General features: G+C 39.9%; 1 protein-coding gene across 3 annotated transcripts in view; it reads left to right on the forward strand.

The window, feature by feature from the left end:
• Positions 1-20,880, forward strand: part of ctnna2 (catenin (cadherin-associated protein), alpha 2) — a 278,051-nt gene that overhangs the window by 235,930 nt on the left and 21,241 nt on the right. For all 3 annotated transcript variants that reach the window (XM_086211559.1, XM_086211557.1, XM_086211560.1), the window contains exons 10-13: positions 7,896-7,988; positions 9,203-9,359; positions 9,843-10,043; positions 19,156-19,307. In XM_086211559.1, coding sequence (XP_086067685.1) covers positions 7,896-7,988; positions 9,203-9,359; positions 9,843-10,043; positions 19,156-19,307 — 603 coding nt within the window. The remainder of the gene's footprint in view (positions 1-7,895; positions 7,989-9,202; positions 9,360-9,842; positions 10,044-19,155; positions 19,308-20,880) is intronic.

Below are 20,880 nucleotides of genomic sequence, written 5' to 3' on the forward strand. Positions count from 1 at the left end.
TACACCCCCACTCTTGTCTAATGTGCAATGCTAATGTTTCCCTGCTAGCAAGTGCTGCTTCACCTCCCCAGCAGCCTGCAGCAAATTATCATATTTATCAAGAAGCCAGCCGTGGTTTTAGGAGGAATCCTTAAACCTCTGCACTGAAACTACCTCTGTAAATCACACTCTGTCAGCCTCTCATGCAGGCTCAGTCATAGTCGTGAAGGAGACCATGATGTGATAATAGGAACGATTCTTTTCTTGACAGAATTCAGCAGCTGCGAGAATTTTAAAGTCATGTTAAATATGTATATATTAGTAACTTGTAGGGTAAGTTGTTGCTCCATGGGAAATTTGAACAATATAATAAACTGTTTTTATTTTAATTATCCAAGTTATTAAAGTTTTTTTTATTGATGGGACATGGTGTTCCTCTGAATATTACACTGCAATTTTGCAATATTCCAACAAGGAAAAATTATTGATGATATTATTAATTCAGATGGGGTTTTTTTTTGTGTTGTTTTGTTTTTTTAGAGGCTGTTTAAAAGAGTGGAGTTAGGTGAAAGGAGGTTAGCCGGTTAGACTCGTGTTTGCCAAAAGTAATATTCAGATTGAACTGCCTAAATAAGGATAAAAGTCAAAAATGTTCTCTGAAGTAGATTAGGGAAGAATCACGATTAGATACAGTTTTACACATTTCTTCCACACAAAATGACAGATTTCCAGGATGAGTTGCTTCGAACATGAAGTACATTTTTTTGAAAGTAGCAAGTATGTCATCATCAATGTCATATTGCCAGTTATTTTTGTTCAATTCTCCCAAAGAATCATTCAATTTGCACTTGGAAAACAGTGAGACTGATGGATTACTCATTCTGTGAATTTTTGGAATGGAGATTAAAAATACTGAGTAAAAGGTTTTTGGCATCCTAGCTGGGTTCAGAGCATTACAATTAGATTTGGAACTCAGTTATGTTTTAGTCTTAATTTGTTTGGATCTACAATATTCTATTGCCCACAATATATTATTTCAGTTAAGGACAGTTTAATAGTATTGTTGAAATAATTTTTATGGCATGATTAAAGCAGAATATTTGTTTTTGTTCTTTGTCTGATAGAGCAGATATAGTTCAGTGCTAATCAACATTATTGTCTACAGCCTTGAACCAGTTTGTACCACACATTTTTATCAACCCACTTCTCTCATTTTCCTCCATTTCATGTATGTAGCAACAGTGATTATTTAGGTCACTAACACGAGTGACTCAATGTACTCTATACCCGAATATGAATCAACATATACATTGATTTGCTATTGGATTCATGTTTAATTGAAATATCACTGTAAGAACGCCACAGCACATTGTTGCCGCTATTGTACGGAGCAGTCCGTGTCATTTCCTCCTGGCTTCCTCCTCCTCCTTGCCTCAATCACAACCACATGAATGTTCCCATTGTAAAGTGTTGGTCAAAGAGGATGTGTACAATCACTACAGATGTACTACAATCAGCTTTGTTAAGGATTCATTGACTGTATGGAATCGGGTCACAGAGCACCATGTTCCTATCAAGGTTCCTGTGGGATATGTTAACCTGATTTTTGTTGTTGTTGTTGTTGTTTGTTTTTCCAACACCTTACAGTTAAGGAGCAAAGAATGGAAAAGACAAACAACAACTGACCAAAAATGTAATTATTTCACATTATGCCTGTTTCAAAGCTGGTGATAATTTAAAGCCAAGTGTAAGAACATTGTGGGTCTTAGCAGTGCTGCTACACTGTCCATGTTTGTTCATAGGGACCTTTTGATGATTATTACGTCCCCACACCAGCGAGGGCCATGGCCAGAGCCTTTAATTCTTCGGACCGTCCCTCCATTTCTGTCATTCTTGTGAACGCAGTATCTCAATAGTGGAATTTTGTCAAATTTAGTGCAAACGTTGACTTGAATTAAATAGTGAAGTGATTAGTTTTTGGTCAGCATCATCTCTTAGGCAGCAACTCAAGAAATCCTGTGCTAATTATGACACAAATTTCACTCAAATGTCATAAATGATGTTTGACGTCATAATGCGGTCTGGCTATGGTTCAGTGCTTAACCAGTAAGACCTTTAGGAAATTATGACACATTCCCTTGGTTGGCAGAGGCATACAATCATGAAGCCATTTGTTTTTAATTTAATTTTTTGTAAAGTATATAAACATCCAATGGTAAACACACAATGTCAAGATATGTCATATAGTGGTAACTGGATTGAGTCCTTGGATGGTAAAGTGACTTTCCTAAAGTCACAGATTTGGACACAAGAAGGAATATTGTTTGCGTGTGTATGACAGTACGTGCGTGTGTGCATCATGTAGGTGTGTGTGTGTTTGTGCGTGCGTGCAGAAAGTTTGTCTGTACGCATGAGGCTAATGAACCGAGGGCCTTTTCACTGGCACATTGTGTGGATAAGTATAAGCCTGTGTCTCAGTCAGCTGCATATTAGTCAACCTGTCACTTCGTAAACAGTGACTTAAACTCATTTCCATGCTGAGTTAGGAAGTGTAGAGAGAACTCCAAGTGCATTAGAGTCAGTCGCAATTTAGGTCTACTTTGTCTCAGGCGAGGCGCGGCGGGGGGATGGAAAATGGTAGCAAGACAGATCAATTAAACAGCAGTTAGTAATCAAGATGACACAAGAAGCAATTCTCTTAATTTCAGGACATGTTCTCCTGTCATCATGCAATAAAAAGAGAGAGCAGACTGATGCTTTCCATTCTATTTGACCAAATTAGGCATATAATCGTGTACTGCTTAAGTTTTATTAAGATTGCACTCCCTGTTGTTTTAGACAGTTTAGCCTTGTCTGAAAACAGTTGATGATATTATGGTTGTTGTTCAGAAAATTTAAAATAACAGTTGAGTATTAAGGTTCAAATGTAGAGGCAATACAATGGCCGACATGCTTAAAAATCTATTACTTTAGCTCTTGTTATTTCACACTTTACTTATACGCTGCAGGGCCTGGAATGTCTTTTGATGTTGTTGCAAGCCCGGTGGGATTTTTTTGCGGGGGCAAAACGCACTTCACTTCTTAATAGGGATTGATTTTCAAAGACGTGGTTCATGGCAAGTCACAGCAGGTCATCAACTCCAACTGCTTTGCATCCCCTGTAGACATCAACCTCACACTACTTTGACATCTGGTCTTACCCAGTATATTGCACCTTAACCTGTCTCCTCTGGTCCACACAGTGTACATAGAGAATTCACTACTGGGAGCTCGCGACAGCACACAGCGGTACTCCTCTGAGGGTAGCCCTGTAGCCTGTAATTGTTTCACAGTCTGCATATTGTATTCCCCCGTTACATGTTTTGCTCCATCTATGTTGACAGACTGATTTATTTACTGTGTGTGTGATCATATGTCAGTGTTCACGTGTGCATAAGTGGTTGAGAAGTAGAAACGGAGCAGTGAGAGATTCTGGCAGTTGTGTGTATTTGAGTGGGATAAAACGCAACCCTTTAGTCTGTGTCAATGAACTCCCTTGCCAACACCGTCACTGCAACAAGTAAGCCTCCCGATGACAGTCTGTGGAACACAGTGCTTCCATCTTACATCACATAAATTAAAAAGACATTCCTATTGACAGCTTTTTCCCCCGTCATTCTTCTTCTTTTCAAGTCTGTAGCCCCTTCACAGCCTTTTCAAGGTGCATCACAGTTCTTTATATAGAGCACAAAGATGGACTGGTGCTGTTCCACTATTAAAGCCGGCAGCAGCAGCAGTAGTCAGAGCCCAATTGACTTCTGTGTAAAAAGGAGAGTTGGCACAGAGTCACAATACCAAACAATGCAGTTGCATTGCATGTCAGGGCATTCTGTTTTAAAGCACACACTGACAAGATGAGATGACATCATGGCGGCTTCTTTTAATTCAATATGGCGGTGTAATGGTTCGGTCTTCATGAAGGAAGTCTTGTAGCCTAGACCCAACCCTTTTAAAACCAGGGATTAATATCCATCTTTAATAATCTGATCGCAAGGCCAAAGTACAGGTGTGAACACTCAGGACGCACTGAGATCCAATCATCCCAACCACGTTTTGACAGTGTCAAATCAAATGTGTCCTTGAGGGAGCGTCTTAATCAGCAAATGTCCTTTGTTTCAGAGGGAATATGTACAGATTTGCACACAAATGGTGACATATATGTATTACTAATGTGTAAAACATCTTGGGAGGGGTTGTAAGGAACACACCAAGGAACAGACCCTGTCTGTATTGCTTTGATTTCTCCCATGCTTTAATTTCCATGCACAGAAAGTATTGCCATTGCACTCGAGCTTTTGTTAACAGTCTACACACCAGCTGATCTCTCTCTGTCTCTCTCTCTTTCTGTCTCTCTCTCTCCAAAATCAACTTAAACTAAGGATAAACAAAATTAATAGACTCAAACCCTCAGTGTTATATGAACGGATGGATTGGTCAACAGAATCCAACCATGTTTAAGTTAACAGGATGTGATTGTCATACCTCCCTAGCTTACAATAACTGATGGGGATGAATTTGCTAATTCATATCTTTGCAGTCCAAAATAACATTTGTGTTCATTTGTGTATTGAGCAGAGAAAGAGAAACTAGATGTCATCGCAAGTGGTCCCTCAAGACACCTGTGGAGATTTAGATTTTAATGTCTGCCCGATTGCATGTATTGAAAGCTGTTTGCTTGTGATCAGATCACCTGCTCCTCTCGCTTCTGCCACACCTTCTCCTCAACTTATTCTGAGAGTAAGTGACTGGAAGAGCGACTCTTGCGGATGATGTGGATGCTTGAAATGGCTGTAAAAAAACAGTTTAGAAGGGCATTGACTGTCCTGGTTGAGGCCAGTTCACTCTTCTTGCACAGCTTTCCTGCTATTTAAAGCCATCAAGAATGATCATTGTCGATCAGATAAAGTTGTACGTAACAGAAGCGATTCATGAGTTATGTGGATATCCTGTGATTTTGTATTTTCTATGTAGAAAGTACTACAAAGTATAAAAAAAAGCTATCCAAGCATGGTATTTGATATATTACCACAGCCAGTGCTCTCTGATGATACATTTTAAATACACTATCAGAACTATTTTCTGATTGCTGTTACTATGCTCCATTTAGGTGAATTAGGTAGTGTACAAGAGAACGCTTGTCTCCAGCTGCAGTGGAAACCTTCATCAAATTAGAATTGAAGTGATTATCCAGGGCAGAGCAGAAGGACAAAATCGATAGTTCTTTGTTCAAGGCTAAAATGAAGAATGGGCATTTAGCATGGATCTCTCTCTATTGCACCTCTCTCTCTCTCTTTCTCTCTCTCCCCCTTCTCTCTCTCTCCTTCTGTCTCCCTCTTTGAATTGTGTATTCTGTTCCAGCATCCTTGACTGTATCAGCATTAGGCTTGCACGGTGTAGCCTCAAACCTTCTGTCTTGTTTTTTTTCCCTCCTTACTTCTTCTTCCTCAAAAAAAAAAAAAACCTCAAAGGAGAAGCACTTCCTTAGATAATTGTAATTAGTAGTTTTGGCTTGATGTTGCAGCACTGGCCCTGGCCCAGCTCTCTGTGTTGGTTAAGAGGGAGTGGGAGTGGGCCTGTCGGGCATGTTTCCAGCCTCCAGAAAGCTCTCTGCCCCTTAGCCTTACATGGGCCCAATGCAGCAATCAGAGGGCCAGTGGGCCTGAGCCGAAAGAAAACCACACAAGCAGATAGATACAGAGAGATGGTGCTCACATTCTATTGCTATTATACTGTAATTGGGAAAAGAAATAACTTTCTAAAAGAAAAAATATATATATTGCACTTTTATCCCTTGTTTTGAAAGCCTGATACTATATAATCACAAATGCATGAAGGATTTTGTTTTCTCTGTAGTTTTAACACAGAATTTCACCATGTTGGGATGATTTAAGCATGATGAGACAGGAGACTTTTGCCTGCTGATACACCAATAAGGATTCTGTCAGAGAGCCCTTGTGATGAAAGCAGGATGTTTTCCCCCAGCAGTGAACCACAAAACTGATTTATTGAGAAAGGCCTCTGTGTTTAGTGGAAATTAACTTTGCAAGGAAAAGTGCAAAGTGCATATATTTCCTCATGAAATAAAGGTTCAAGGAAATGCCATGCATATTGTAGTGTGATGTCAAATATTAGGGCGAATGAATGCACAGAACAGGAATTCCAATGAAGTTACGCTTTGCATGCTTTTTAAAACTAATCAAACATATGCAGCCATTCACACTGATGCGGAACATAGACTCAATCAAACTTCACGCTCTCTCCCTCTCCCTCACTCTCACACGCACACACACACACACACACACTTTAAACACACCGACACAGCTTCACATAAAGGACTGCAATCCGTCAATGTGCTCATTGCTGTCATGAGTAAAGAGACGGAGCTCTAAGCAAGAGTCCTCCAACACAAATTTGATTTACCTCAATTTGACTCAAACAGTGACATGTGAACACTAGAAGTGCTAATCCAGACTGGCACCTTCTGCTGCCAACAGGCATGTGTCTGTTTAGCTCATTTTCAAAGCCCGGCTGTATTCCTAAATTTGATTATATAGAAAGTTTGAAGTTGTGAAAATGAACAGTGAAATACAGTGACACTGTGAAATGATATGACTTGTATGTCAGTGCGTGTGTGTGTGTGTGTGTGTGTGTGTGTGTGTATATACAGTCATAATTACAAGGGATGTGCTTGTGGTGAATTAAAATATTTTATAGCATCTGAAATGTTTTAATTCGTTTTTATGATCAAATCAACAAAATGTGATGAATGTTCACGGTTAAAACGTCACTGAAGTTGTCCTGACACGCCATTAAAGATCAACTGGAGCATGCTGGTCAAACTTCCATAGGCTAAATGAAACCGTCTAGAATTCGAATTATCCACGGCCTCTTTGCGCCACCAAACTCTATTTAGTAACAATTGTCATGCATCACAAGGAAATGTCAGCCTATTGAACTAGAATCCCTGTGTACATATTTTGTGAACACAACCATTATAAGTCAGAATTAATACATTTATCTTGGTGCAACTAGAGCTTTATTTCATATTCCAACCTGAGCCAAGTACTTCAAGTTTGTTTTTTTCTACTACAACATCTTTTGCATACCTGCTCTCTGTAGTAATGCCATTAAAATAATTTGTCACCCAACTCCAGCCTAGAGATGTATATTCCCAGCAACAGTCCAGCCCATTTTCTTAGACGTATTAGCATTCTAAAAGCGAGAGAGAGAGAGAGAGAGAGATGGTTTCCATCTCGGTGTGAAGCAGAGCTTTACAAATTTGCAAAACAAAAACATAAAGTCTAATTTATTGTGTTTCCAATAAGAGGTTGGAGCAGATAATCCAGGTTAGTTTTGTCAGAATATGGTGGTAAAGGCAGCATACCCTCACACAGTTGTTGTCAAATGTAGAATAAGTCAAGCTTATAAACTAGAAAGTAGTAGCTCTGGTTACATAGGAGACCGATGAATATTTTTGGTCTCCTCACTGGTCCACATGTATCTGTTGTTGTTGTGACCAGCCATGTTGCTCGCCGTTATGAGGGAACTAGAAAGATGCTGTCAGCAGAAACTGCCGTCATTGTTCATAGAGATTATTCTCCAGATGTGCAGTTTGCACGTTAACTCTTTGTTCGCATAAGTCAAAAACAATTGCATGCCAAACTTTTGGGGAATTTTAGCTTTTCCATCCCCCTTTCCTGATGTAATTCTTCAGAATCTGATGAACAACAGGTTGATGGAACCCAGCTAGTGAGAATAACAGGACACCAGTGTTAGAAAACTATAATTGCCAATAGCCGTCAAGTCAAATGCATTGACAGAAGGTTATTCTGTATGTAATGTTTATTTTTGCGTGTGCTGGGTATTGTTTTTTTCAGGTGGCCAACCTGGCTTGCTCCATCTCCAACAATGAAGAGGGTGTGAAGTTGGTTCGAATGGCTGCCACCCAAATTGACAGCTTATGTCCACAGGTGAGGACTTTCATCACATAATAAAACTACCCTCTAGTACTAGTCAAAAATGTTTTGGTAATTATGAACTGTTCTAAATTCAGCTCAAAGGGGCCTACCTTCAGGGAGTCCTTTTATATTTATTTTTTTACGTTTTAGAAATTGGAGCCAGGACAGAAAGAATCCAGGTTGACAGAAAAAGTGTAGGAGGGTCTTGTAGTGTTGTATCAAAGAATGCTAGCAGCAATGGAAGTTAAAAATCGATATGTTGTTTCCAAGGTTAACGTTGAGGCCTTATTAACATGGGACCTGTTGTAGTAAGAGATAGGAAAAACGGAGAAGGGAGGGTTGAAGTTAAAGATGTAGGATCTCATGTGGAAGCCCTTCTCTACACAACTGGGGAGCAGCAGTCTCCTGATACCTCTTGGCAATACCTAACATAGACAGATTAAAAAGCATACCAGGCAGACTTTGTGACTAGGGATGAAGGAACAAAGAGATATTTCCATCTGTTCACTTATCACTTGTCTTCATACAGACACACACACACACACACACACACACACACCCTCAGGAACATGTCCAGATCATAGTGTCTCTTTTCCCATATCAGTCTAATTTGAGCAAATCTACATTATATCTAAAAAGCAAGAACTGAAGAAGGCACACATGCCAGCTGTCATAGTGACGAACTGATCTAAAGTACAAATCTGTTGGTGTTTTTGAGTCTCAGCAGGATGATACAACTAATCCCCAAAAAATAGAATGCAGGGAAATTATTTCCCCACATAGAACAGTTTTTTTTTCACCATTTCAAAATCCTTTGTTGATCTTTTTGCCTTAAAGCTAATCTTCCACAGATCAGTGAAGATTTTTGTCATCTTTTTTTTCTGAAACAATAAATTTGATCCATCCAACACAAATGAATTGCAAGTGTAAGTGTTGTACTGTCTGATTCTAGAACCTAAAATTGCTTTATCCTCTGCACCAAATACTTCGATCTCTACCTAAATCTTGTGCAGGTTGTTGTGTCATGTAGACACACAACAGCCTTGTGGCTCATTTAGAGTAGATGCTAGTAAATTAAGGAATTTCTAATTTTTGTGAAATTTTATCTTTGTAACTGATGACTAGTGAGTTTGAACAGTTTATATCTCCACAAATGCGCATCTTAACGCTGAGAGGACCACGTGTTCCTGTCCATATAAGAGCTTCTTGCTCCTCTGCCACATCAGGTCATCAACGCTGCACTCACTCTGGCCGCCCGCCCCCAAAGCAAAGTGGCCCAAGACAACATGGACGTTTTCAAGGACCAGTGGGAGAAACAAGTGCGCATCCTGACCGAGGCTGTCGATGACATCACCTCTGTGGATGACTTCCTTTCAGTGTCAGGTATGAGAAGAAAGTCCTCACATGTCTGATCAGATGAGAACAGCAAAATCACAAGAGAGAACAACATGTATTACATTGTGCATCATTTACAACATGTAAAACATATATATATATATATATATACAAATTAATTCATTATTAATTGAGTCTCATCCTCTACATAAACTGATTAATACGTAGGTGGTGCACTGGTAAATTCATTAGCACACTTTTTACAATAGGTTCATTTTAGTTGAGGCTGATATATATATAATTACAACATGAGTTGTATCTGTTATGTTTGTTTCATCAATCCTCTTCATGTTCCAAATTATTTTTACGATTATATGTTCTTGTGTTGTGGTTTAAGAAAGATAGAGTTAATTATACTAGCATAGAAAATGCTGAATATTATAGACATAATACTTCTCTTCACGTCAACAAAAGAAATCCTCGGGTTCGCTCCATTTCCATTTACTGCCATTCTTTTTTGTTCCCCTCTAGAGAACCACATCCTTGAGGATGTCAACAAATGTGTTATTGCTCTGCAAGAGGGAGACGTGGACACTCTTGACCGAACCGCCGGAGCTATCCGGGGCCGAGCTGCTCGCGTGGTCCACATCATTAACGCAGAGATGGAGAACTACGAACCGGGGGTCTACACTGAGCGGGTGCTGGAGTCTATCAAGCTCCTGTCTGAAACCGGTTAGTGCAACATAGACAAACCTAGTGTGATGTAAAATGTTACAAGAGGAAACAAAAACATTCCATGCCTGCAGCACACATTTTGCTCCAAGCCTTTTGGCAAGTCCAGGTACTTTCCTGAGGAGTGGTCTACAAGCACTTTCATTGCAGACATGTGGTAATTGCCTAGATGTCCAGCATCCCACAGTTTCCATCAGTGTCTTGGCTCTAACAAACCCTGGACACCACCTGTTCACTCTTCTACCACTCTCGCCTTTCAGCCACTCTTTTTTTTTTACCTGTAATTTTTTTCTCATTGCTGTGCAGCCTCTGTGTCGTGGCACGTAGCGGGAGACCTGAGTTTAGCGCTGTGGCAGACCAGACACAGGGTCAAATGTCTCAGTCCCTGCTGAAAGGAAGATTGGGCCACAGTTTGACTAAATACTTTTCACAGTATATGGGGAGTTACTATGCAACAGGGGGCACAGAGTAAACTTTTGGATTTAGATTTAGAACAGCGTTATTGACGGTTTTGACTCAGGATTTATCTCACTGGACTCTCGATACATCAAACGTTCCATCAGACATCCAAGGTTGGTTCTGGCCTTGTATGCAAGTAAAGCAATTACTGCCTAAATAGCATCATTGGGATGACTTTCAGAGGGAGTTGATGAACAACAGAAACACTGACAGCCAGTCAGAATCCAAAGTGCCTCTTTCAACTCAACACTACTAAAATAGCAGATGACATGAAAGAGAGAGACTCATCATTAAGGTTTAAAAAATCATAAAAACCCACAGCTATGTCTGGGAGGTCGCATTCACTGTCTGGTTGGCAAAACTAGTTAACAGAATGTTGTGCTGACATGGCTGGACCGTGTTTTTTTTCTCAATTGTAAAGCTGTCACAAATACTCTCTGAATAGTATAATAATTGTCTGTATACTAATTTGTATTTTTTTTTTCAGTAAATCCACCAACAACAAAAAAAGTATTATTATTTAAGCTTCATCTTAACTGCAGCAAAAATAAAAATAAATGGAGCACATCTACAGTAACCCCCCAAGGGGAGAAATGTTACATACGCTGTGACACACAGTACATATTACTTACAGTTTGTTTGGCAGTTTAAGATTTCCATGATTTTCTTCTTACTACAGTAGGATGGAGAGGCTTTGGCCATTGTTCCACAGCACATGAGGCTTTCTTCTAGAAACATATGTGCCACTGTCAATCCAGCACTGACTGAACTCAGAAACCTGTTACTAGAGACATTTGTCTTTTTCAATTCTTCCAGCACTGATTGTATTAAAACTCCATATGTCCTGTCCATTTTTGTACCGTAGCAACCAGGCGGCTCTGAGATTAAGAAACCGTTCTGGGATTCTCCTCAGGGATGCAGTCGTTATTTATTTTAATTTTAATGAGAATTGTGTTTTGAAAAGTCTTTAAAAGAGACGGCAAAATGTTTTGTCTTTGCTTCCTGAGAAACACTTGTGTTATGTGAAATAGCTCCGCAAAATTCATGCTAACACGCTTGTAATATGGACCTTCATGAAAGGTGGACAAAAACCAAAAACAAAAGGATGAAAGGAGATTAATTTAGCAATTACCTGCGCCCAAGAATCAAATCATACCACAATACCTCTTCTGCACTAGCCAACCCCCCTGTGCTTTTTTTTTTTTTGTGCAGTCTCACCCAGCCATCCCTCCCCCGCTTCTATCTCTGCCATTAGAGCCCATTTAGCGAGACGGTATATCTATTGTTTCCCTCGTTACTTTCATCTGTGGGGATAATTGAGAGACGCAATCAGCTACCCAGGCTGCTAGCTGATAAGTTGCAAACAACATTAGGTGAGTCACGTGTGTTCTCACAGCCATCTGGCGGAGCCCCTCCTCTGGCTCTCCAGTAATGGACTACCTGCAGCACTAGTTGAAGCACATTCTCTTCTATTATAATACAGTTCAGCTGAATTGATTAGAGTTATTAATGGATGAAATACAGTGGTCACATGACTTTAATCTTGTCACATGTTAAGGCTTTACAATTGATCCATCATGGATTATGTAACTTGTGCTAATCAGTGTTCATGCTAATGGCAAATGATTGCCACTGCTTCATTGTGTTTGGGATTTTTGTCATCGTTTTTCAAGGGAAAACATAATACCAAGCCGTTTGTGGTCTAAAATCAGCCTACTGTTAAATGTTGTGCAAGAAGGGAAATGGAAATATTCATAATAAGACCCAGACCCATATTTCAACAGCTTGAGTGATGCCGCGCTTTGGCCTCAAGTGCAGTTTTAAGTCAGTGTCACTTCAGTGGAACGCTCATTTTTTAGGATTAAATACTTTTCCTGTGCTTGGACTCCATGTGAAAGGGTTTGTAAAAGCTTAGGTCATCCTGATGGACCTTTTTGTTTATAATTGTTCATACTTTGGAAAATGTTGACATGTTCAGGTTGAATTTAGACCATGAATAGTGTGGATCGTCCTCTAGATCCAGAAACCTATTTCTAGTGGTTGGGAAGAACATCAGTGGACTGATTTTGATGACACTATGTTCATGTTCTGTAACCATGTGGTCTCTTTGGCAGAGGACTGTGCTCTCTAAGTGCTTTCTAGTTTCCTTTTTTCCACACAAACATGTGATTTGTGTTTAACATGCAAAACCTTCTGTTCTATGATATTTATATTTGACATTGTTTAAAAATGGCCAGGAGCAGGTTATATGGATTTGTTCAGTCTCCTACATGTTAGGGTACTTAAGGGTTGAACATGTAGGAAACACACTGTGGGCTAAATAATAACCTGTTGTGGTAACAAACATGCTATACTAGGCATCATCTCCAAATATTTCACTGATATACAATTGCAACAAATGCAGCTGCTGTTGATGCAAAGTGAGCTGGACCAGGCCTGGTTGTTATTTTGCAACAGCATAACACGTTAACATCTTCAGTTGTGGACCTTCAGATCTGACCCACCTGTACCATTTAAAGGTAAAATGTCAGCAGCAGCAATTTAAGACTATAGAAAGTCAGGAAGTTATCTGTTTGATGTTTTATAGTTTGCATTTTCAACCTACACTGTGTAAGGCTTTTGTTACTAAAGCAGCTTTCTACTTAATACTGGAAAGACTGCATAGTTCCTCCGCTGCTGTCCGTATCAAGGCCAGATTTATTTGTTCAAAGGAGAAGAAGCGGGGTGGTGGGATGCAGAAGCCAAACAAAATCCAGCGCCAGGGAATGATCAGTGTGGGGTGAAAGCCTTACTCGGTGCTTGGTAGTTTAACAATATATTTTAATATTCCTGAGATAATTTACATATCTGCTTTTCAGTAGAACAATTTTGTACTGGATTGGTATCAAGTTTACCAGACTATTGACATTTACTGTCCGGTGGTCAGATGTCAGAGAAAACTGAATTTTGTGTCCAATTTAGAAGAGTTAAGAAACCACATTAATTAGATTTTGGCTTAAAAAAGAAAGAAAAGAAAAAAGTGTAAAGTGTACTGGCCATAAGATAATGAAACTAAGTGTTCAGTTCTTTGTATTCCAGTTATGAGTTCATGTATAACTGTGTGTATAGAGCTGAGCAAGCTGCAGTCGAGCTCACAGTAATGTTCTGTTGATGTTTTGATGATCTACAATCCTTTACATCTCCAGTTTGTACGGCAATAATTAAATATGCAAAATTCACTGCAATTTTCAAAACACGATGAAAAGTTTAACCCTCATTTACCTCTGTTGTGCCGATTGCCCAAAGGTTTTTGACACGTATGTTACAAACTGTAAGACAAGACAAAGAAGTGGTAGAAGTTGGAAATGTCAAACCCCAAAGCAGAAAACCATTCCTGCAGGTGAAATAGTGTTGAAACTATGACTTTCTTTGTCTGCAGATGGAAACACTTGTATGTAATGCTTCTTTCCTGTAACAAAGGTGGCACAAACACAATGGTGCCTTTGAAAAGCAATACCTGCAGCAGCCGTAGAAGCAGCTCCCTGCTTTTAGATTGACAGGATGATGAATAGAGCCACCAGCAGCTGATTTTAGGCTCCCCTGTATCCTGTCTGACCCCACCTTAAGGTCTGAGCTGGTGTTTATAGAGATGCAGCAAATAGGTGAGTCGTACTGGCTGCATGGCTTTAAGGAGGACTCGGGTCTTAAATTTTAACAAGACTCAATTGTGGGTTCTAATTGAGATGTTAGGGGGGGTTAACCAGCAACTGTGTTCGACCTGCATTAGCTCCATATTTCTCTTTGATGAAGAGCTGTTGGGTTTCCCCTTCCTGATTTCCTTTTAGTGTTGGTAGTTGGGGTTTTTAAAGGCTACCATGCACATCTGATCTCGACCATAAAGCACTTATTGATCCTCGTGAACTTTTGCTTCCCTCTCCCCTCAGTCCTCACAGACGTGAAGACTATGGATGTGAACACAGTCAAGGAGAAATCTATAGCTGGGGTAAAGATGATTAAGTGTAGCTCAACAAAGGAAAAGGATATAGGACCACACGTTTTAGAGGGTACCGAGTCCAATTAACTAGACTCTACCAAAAAATCAATAGCTGTCACCCAGGATTTCACTAAGCGATTTGAGCAGAGATTTTAGCAGGATTCATTGATGTGGTCGGCTCTTTTTTTTTTCTTTTCTCAGTCGTGTGCACATGTAGAACATTTACCCTTTGCCATTGAGTGTCTTTGTGTGTGTGTGTGTGTGTGTGTGTGTGTCTGTGCGCGCGCACGCACACGCGCTTTGAGGATAAGTCATCAGATTTTTTGCAAAAGTGCTACTTGCAACAGCCCTACCGCACACACGACATGCATCATCTTTTTTTCATGACCCTTTGAACATAGCATGAATGTTAACACACACACACACACATTTCCTCCACAAGAGCCCGTGAAAGAGATGTGATCTGATATCAAACGTCTTTTTCAATCAGTTATTAAATAAGTAACCCATGCAAGAAGTAGACCTTGTCGAATTTGATTGGAAATACACACACAGGTTTGCAAATGTGTGAAGGACCATCAGTGTGCATATACACTAAAAATGTTACAAAGATATTCATCACCCTCGTTTTAGTAGTCTGATGACTCATCTCCCACCACATTGTGTGTGCGTGTGCGCGTGTCAGAGGTGGGGGTGATTACATTTGTGAGGTCTGACATCTGGGAGTTTCCTATACACGTGGGAACCAAATGCTGGACCCACAAGTGTTAGGGTTTTGTGGCAAGCATTAAGTTGCAGTGATTAAGGTTGGGTATGGGGCTGTAGGGAGTGCAGTACATCAGTGATGGATCCCTGTGAGTACTGTTAGACAAGGTTGTGTGTGTGTGTGTGTGTGTGTGTGTGTGTGTGTGTGTGTGTGTGTGTGTGTGTGTGTGTGTGTGTGTGTGTGTGTGTGTGTGTGTGTGTACATGCGCGCAGGCATTGAGTTAGCTGTTTGCAGGTTTATTTGATTTTGCCTTTGTTTATGCCCACAACCACTTGTCTGTCTTTCTGACAGCTGCCACATCAACACGGGACACTTATCCCCAACTATCTGCCCTTTGACCTTGTCTCAATTTGCCCGTTCCTCTCTCTCATATTGAGTGTGATCAGATTTATGGCTAGGCCAAATACTGGCAGCCAAGGCACACAACTCTTCTGTGTAAAGCTGAGCCATAGATTTCTGACGGACAGTCTACACATGGGCCCAGGATTGAATCGTGTCCTTGAGAGGAGGAGAAATCAATAGCCTAATGGGAAAGTGGTTATGGCTTCTCTCTTTTTCTCTCTCTCTCTTTTCCTCTCTCCCTCCTTTTACCCTGAGAAACCTTTTCTGCCCACTAACTCCCTGTGTTTAAACTAATCTTTTAAACAAAAAAAAAAGCAGGGATGTGGGGGGGGGGGGGGGGGGGCGGCAAATTTCTTGTCATCCATTAATGTGGTGCCTGGAGAGGGTAGATTAAAAAACTGATATACGTCCGAAGTCAGTGTGCCATTTTAGAGATGCAGGGTGGTGTTGCTCCTGGTATTACATGGGGGCATAGTAAATAGGATTTAACCAGGGTTTTGCAGTGAGTAATAACATGCTCACACTGCCACCCACATGTCATGCCTGTAAATTTGTGGATCAAGTGCAATAAAAAAGGGAACAGTGGGATAGAAGTAGATGACACTTCACACCGTCTACCACTAAAATACCTCAAGTCTACTTATAAAGATAAAAGCTCAGACTTTGAAAGCAACGTACCTTAAATATTGAGAACTGACTTTACAATCAGAGTGCTTTTTAGTGACAACATAGAGAATAAAAAAATAATTTACACTCAAGGCCGTGTAAAAGGACTGCAAATATTGTCCTTGTACTGCCTTTAGGTGTTCTGTGCTCGCGTTGCACAGCCGGATAAGTCGCTGTTTAAATGTGTATCATTGTTGGGGAAAAAAGGTTTTAAATGAGAATAGGAAGCAGATGGCCAACCCCTAACTAGAGATGAGAGGAGGAGAGTTCTCCTAATCAGTGCAGAGGTGGGAGTTAACAGACCGCTGATGAGGAATATGAGCAGTTCAGCATGAAGAGGGAAGTGAAGTTTAAACCAAGGTTATAGTGCTGGAGAGCTCCGGCGTGGTTCAGGGGGTGGTGGCTGTTCAGTAATCGAATGGTTGCCTGTTCGATCCCAGTTTGGCAGCTTACATGGCAGCCTCCAACACCAGCTCTCAGAAAATACTGCTTCAAAAAAAACTTTTTATACTTTTTCAAAAAAGAGAAAAAACAAAAAATTGGAGATTACATCCTATACATAGGAATATTCGGACGTGACTAACTCATGTGAACAACCTGCTACTTCCTCAAGCCGTCATCTTCACCGGTATTATACTTGTGAATTTTTGTCCCCAGACCTGACCAGTACTAGCTGGAACTTGAGAACCTTTACAACATGAACAATTGTAATTCTCTGGTTTTGGAAGTGGAGACTCAGCTCGTGTTAGTGAGTGAAAGAGTCAAAATTGCAAAGCTCTTTAGCTGCTATTAGGGTAGAAAAGTGCATTCAAATTCAATCTATCTGCCATTTCCACAGATTTAAATTGGGAGTACAAGCTCTTCATCTCATAACCTTCAGCATATTTCTCCATAGAAACTAGTGAAAAATTGTTGTTGTTTTTTTCAATATGGTATTTAATCTGTGGTTAAAGGCTCTGTGAGGTTGATGTGTTAAATACATGAGTTCAAGATAGGTTTATTCTGAAAGATATAAATGCTATATTGTACTTTTTTCACATTATTAATCTCTTATTATTTGCTTTAGCTGCCTTCATGTGAAATTGAGTTTAAAGCATCAACAAATGTTCCGTTTGGAGTTTGTTAAACACCTCACAGGCCCCGCCATATCTGCAGCGTGGTTTTTAAGCATTCATTGTACTTCAATAACTTCTTATTTAAACTATGCTTAAGCCTAAAGGATGAAAAAATGCATTCCTACATGGTCACATTTAATTCCCTTCATCATTTTTCAACTGAAAAATTGCTGAGTGAAATTGCTCCTTACCATCAGCAACTTTGCTCATTAAGAGCTTGGAGAACATTTAAATATTTCTATTTAAAACGCCTTCCCAGCAATTCCCAAAAGCCTATTTTACGCTTCTACAGTAAGTGGATTAAACTGAATTAAAATGAAAAGGGGGAGAAAAAAAAAAAAAGGCAGAGACTTTTTGTAGTGCCTTTTATGTTTGGTGAAACATAGCTTGTGTTTTATATCAGACAAATGAGTATAGAGCAGATACACCTTTGGTGCAAGCTGGTTAATTGATTTAGTTCACTGTCATGTAAGTAATTTAGGCGAAGACAAAAGTGAGGAGAATAATAATAACACAATCCCACTTTGCTTTCTGGTGGAGGCATTTATTCCATCCTGTTGTTTCTCTTTCTCCTATCTGTTTGTCCTCACTAGACCCGTCTTCACATCAGCAATGGTGTTGTCTTAAATCAAGTATCAAATCTACAAAGCAATAAAAAAAAGAAGTCAGTTCAATTATTTTCTCGGTGTCTGTTTTTGTCATAAACATCAACTGCGCGATAATAGGATACCTGTAAATAAATGTCCTGCAGGCAGGCCGGTTTGTTGTTTGAAAAAGGATAGTTAAGATACAGAGAACAACATTTTCTGGCTGCCAGGTAAAGCTGAGGTTTTTCTCATGATAATTTAGTTCAAAAAATAAAACCACATTATCGAAGTCTGTATTCAATTATTTCAGCCGACAGATGTTTGTGTCGCAAGGGAGGTGACATAAAGGCTAAATCTTCAAATACTCAGTCTGTGTTCCACAAACCATTTGAATACAGAAACTGCAAAAAACAAAAGCTAAAACAACACTTTTATCATGTCCAGCAGATTGATATTGACAACAAAACCAACCGTTTTGCACGGTTGATAGGGACTTCTGTCCTCGACTGTACCTTGGCTGCTGTTAACCTTAAAAAAAAAAACAAAGTTATGAATTTGTTCCCCTTCATCAGCGTTGTGATTTGACAGTTAGACTTTACGAGTTGGCGTCCTCACACTGAATCACACGTTCTTTCCCCAGTTCTCTCACAATATCACAAACACATCTGTGACAGAATTTTCCTGCTGGGTGAGCCAAGGTGAAATAGCTGATTGGCATGCTGTGTTTGAATGGCATATTTCCCCTTACATAGAGAGTCGGATGCGGAGCACACAAGCGAGCAGTGAGCTACGTGCATGGAGACACAGTCAGCTGGAAATAGAGTGATCGTGTCCTCAGAGAAACTATATACGCTTTCAACTGTGACACTTTATCTGTCCTTTGGTGTTGGAACATATGTGACTTCATATTTAAGAGAGGTTGAATACATGCACATGCACGCGCACACACACACACACATACACACACGCACGTATATAAATATTGATTGTTTTTCTGACTCCAAGGGGTTCACAGTCACTAAAACCAGCCGTACTACAGCATATACACTGGGGACCTGATGTAGAAAACTTGCATTTGCAATGTAGCAATTCCGATTATCATTCTGACAAGAGATATTACAGGGGGGAAAAAAGTTATAAAACTGTCTCACATCTTTTTTGGGTTTTTGTCTTTCTCCTCTTCCCTATCTTCTTCTCCCTGCAGTCATGCCCCGTTTTGCTGAACAAGTGGAGGTAGCTATTGAGGCACTGAGTACAAACCCCCCACAGGCTTTTGAGGAGAACGAGTTCATTGATGCATCTCGTTTGGTCTACGATGGCGTCCGTGACATCAGGAAAGCGGTCCTCATGATAAGGGTTTGTCTATTTCTTCTTCTTCTGAGGGACAGGGAGAAAGAGGAAGGTACTCACTGAAAAGAAGAACAAAATACAAAGTTAGATGGAAATCTTATGTGATTGGAAATCCTGATGAAGTGCAATGACTCATTTCTGGTTTCTTGAATACTTTTAAATCATTTGATTGGGTATTTGTGAGGGTACATTTAAATCATTTTCATCAATTTTTTAGGGGTATTGCTAAAGAGAGTCTTCCTACTTTTGGAACCCGTAACTTTGGTGCACAAACAGAATCACGGTTCCACTAATAGATACCTCTCCTCCGATGCTGGCCACCTGGGTATTTAACCTAATACGCCCTCCTCTCTCACTCGTTTTAAGCCTTTTTAACTCCCCCTATTTGTCACACCTTTCTAGTTAATGTCTATTTATTACCATCCTTTGTAGGGCTGCTGGCTGTTTTTGATGTTAGTGGATGTTCTCTGGAAGAAAAAAGAAAAGAAGTCCACCCTAAGGATGAAGAAATATATAATTGAAATCAAATATTCGATAGAATTCCCATTTGAGATGCCGTACTTGTCTAATGATCTGTTTTGTAAAGCTGGCAGATAATTTTACAGCATGTCAGGATAGAACTGCTGCATAACAACACGATACAAGTAGCTGCCTGATACACTAACGTTACAGTATCTGCATTTTTCACCCCAACTGGCCCCTCTCCCTTCACCATGTAATTCATTTATTCAACTTTATGCAGGCTGGAAGGTTTCCCAGTGCAGCTCTGGAAAAAATCTAATTATGGAAAATAATTTGATGTTGGTAAATAATGTAAAACAGGCAGCTTTGAACTGCCCGGGACCAGCTGGCTTCATAATCCCATCCAAGTTCAATTACTTTCTGAGGAAACAACTTGAGGATCCTCGTTTTTTTCTGTTGTCTAACCCTATCATGTAGATAGACATTTGTTGGTACCGCATGTAATAGTTTCTGTGCCCATATTTTTATCGGTCTGTGCTATTTTGCTCCTGCTTAAGCCAAGAAGAGGCTCCTTTTGAATTTTTAGAGCACAGATTTTATGAGTAGTCGATAGATTAAGAAACCAATTCTCCACAGTGTTTAGAAAATGAAGCAGGTCTGGAGAAGAGTGTGAGGCTATTATAAAAGTTGGAGAAAATATAGCTCCACTCTGTTCTTAATGTTTCCATAAGTTAGAGATAGACTGAGAAATGTGTGAGGAGTTATGGTATTAAAGTGTTTATGCAGTTGGCGCTCTCAACTAGATATGGTAGCGTACTCATCCTCACACCGTTATTCAACCACTCTCCCTGAGTGCTATTCAAACAACAAAGTGTCAAATGTCACAGAGCCTGGAACCCATTAAGGCATGCAACAGATGTTTGATATTTTTCCAAAAATTACCATTTCAATATGGCTGCCACAGGAAATTAGCAATAGCAAAGAGTTTACGGTAAGAGTTACTGTGTGGAAGATTAGCCTGGCTACATCCCTGCACCCATGTCAAATCATTACATCATAAACGTTTTTTGGAAATAGTGAAATAAAAAAACAATAAGGAAATTTCACAGTAAAGTTT

Source organism: Aulostomus chinensis, chromosome 8, assembly GCF_037954235.1.
Source record: "Aulostomus chinensis isolate RoL2024-O1b breed Wild chromosome 8, RoL_Achi_v1.0, whole genome shotgun sequence".
NCBI classification, from domain to species: Eukaryota; Metazoa; Chordata; class Actinopteri; order Syngnathiformes; family Aulostomidae; genus Aulostomus; species Aulostomus chinensis.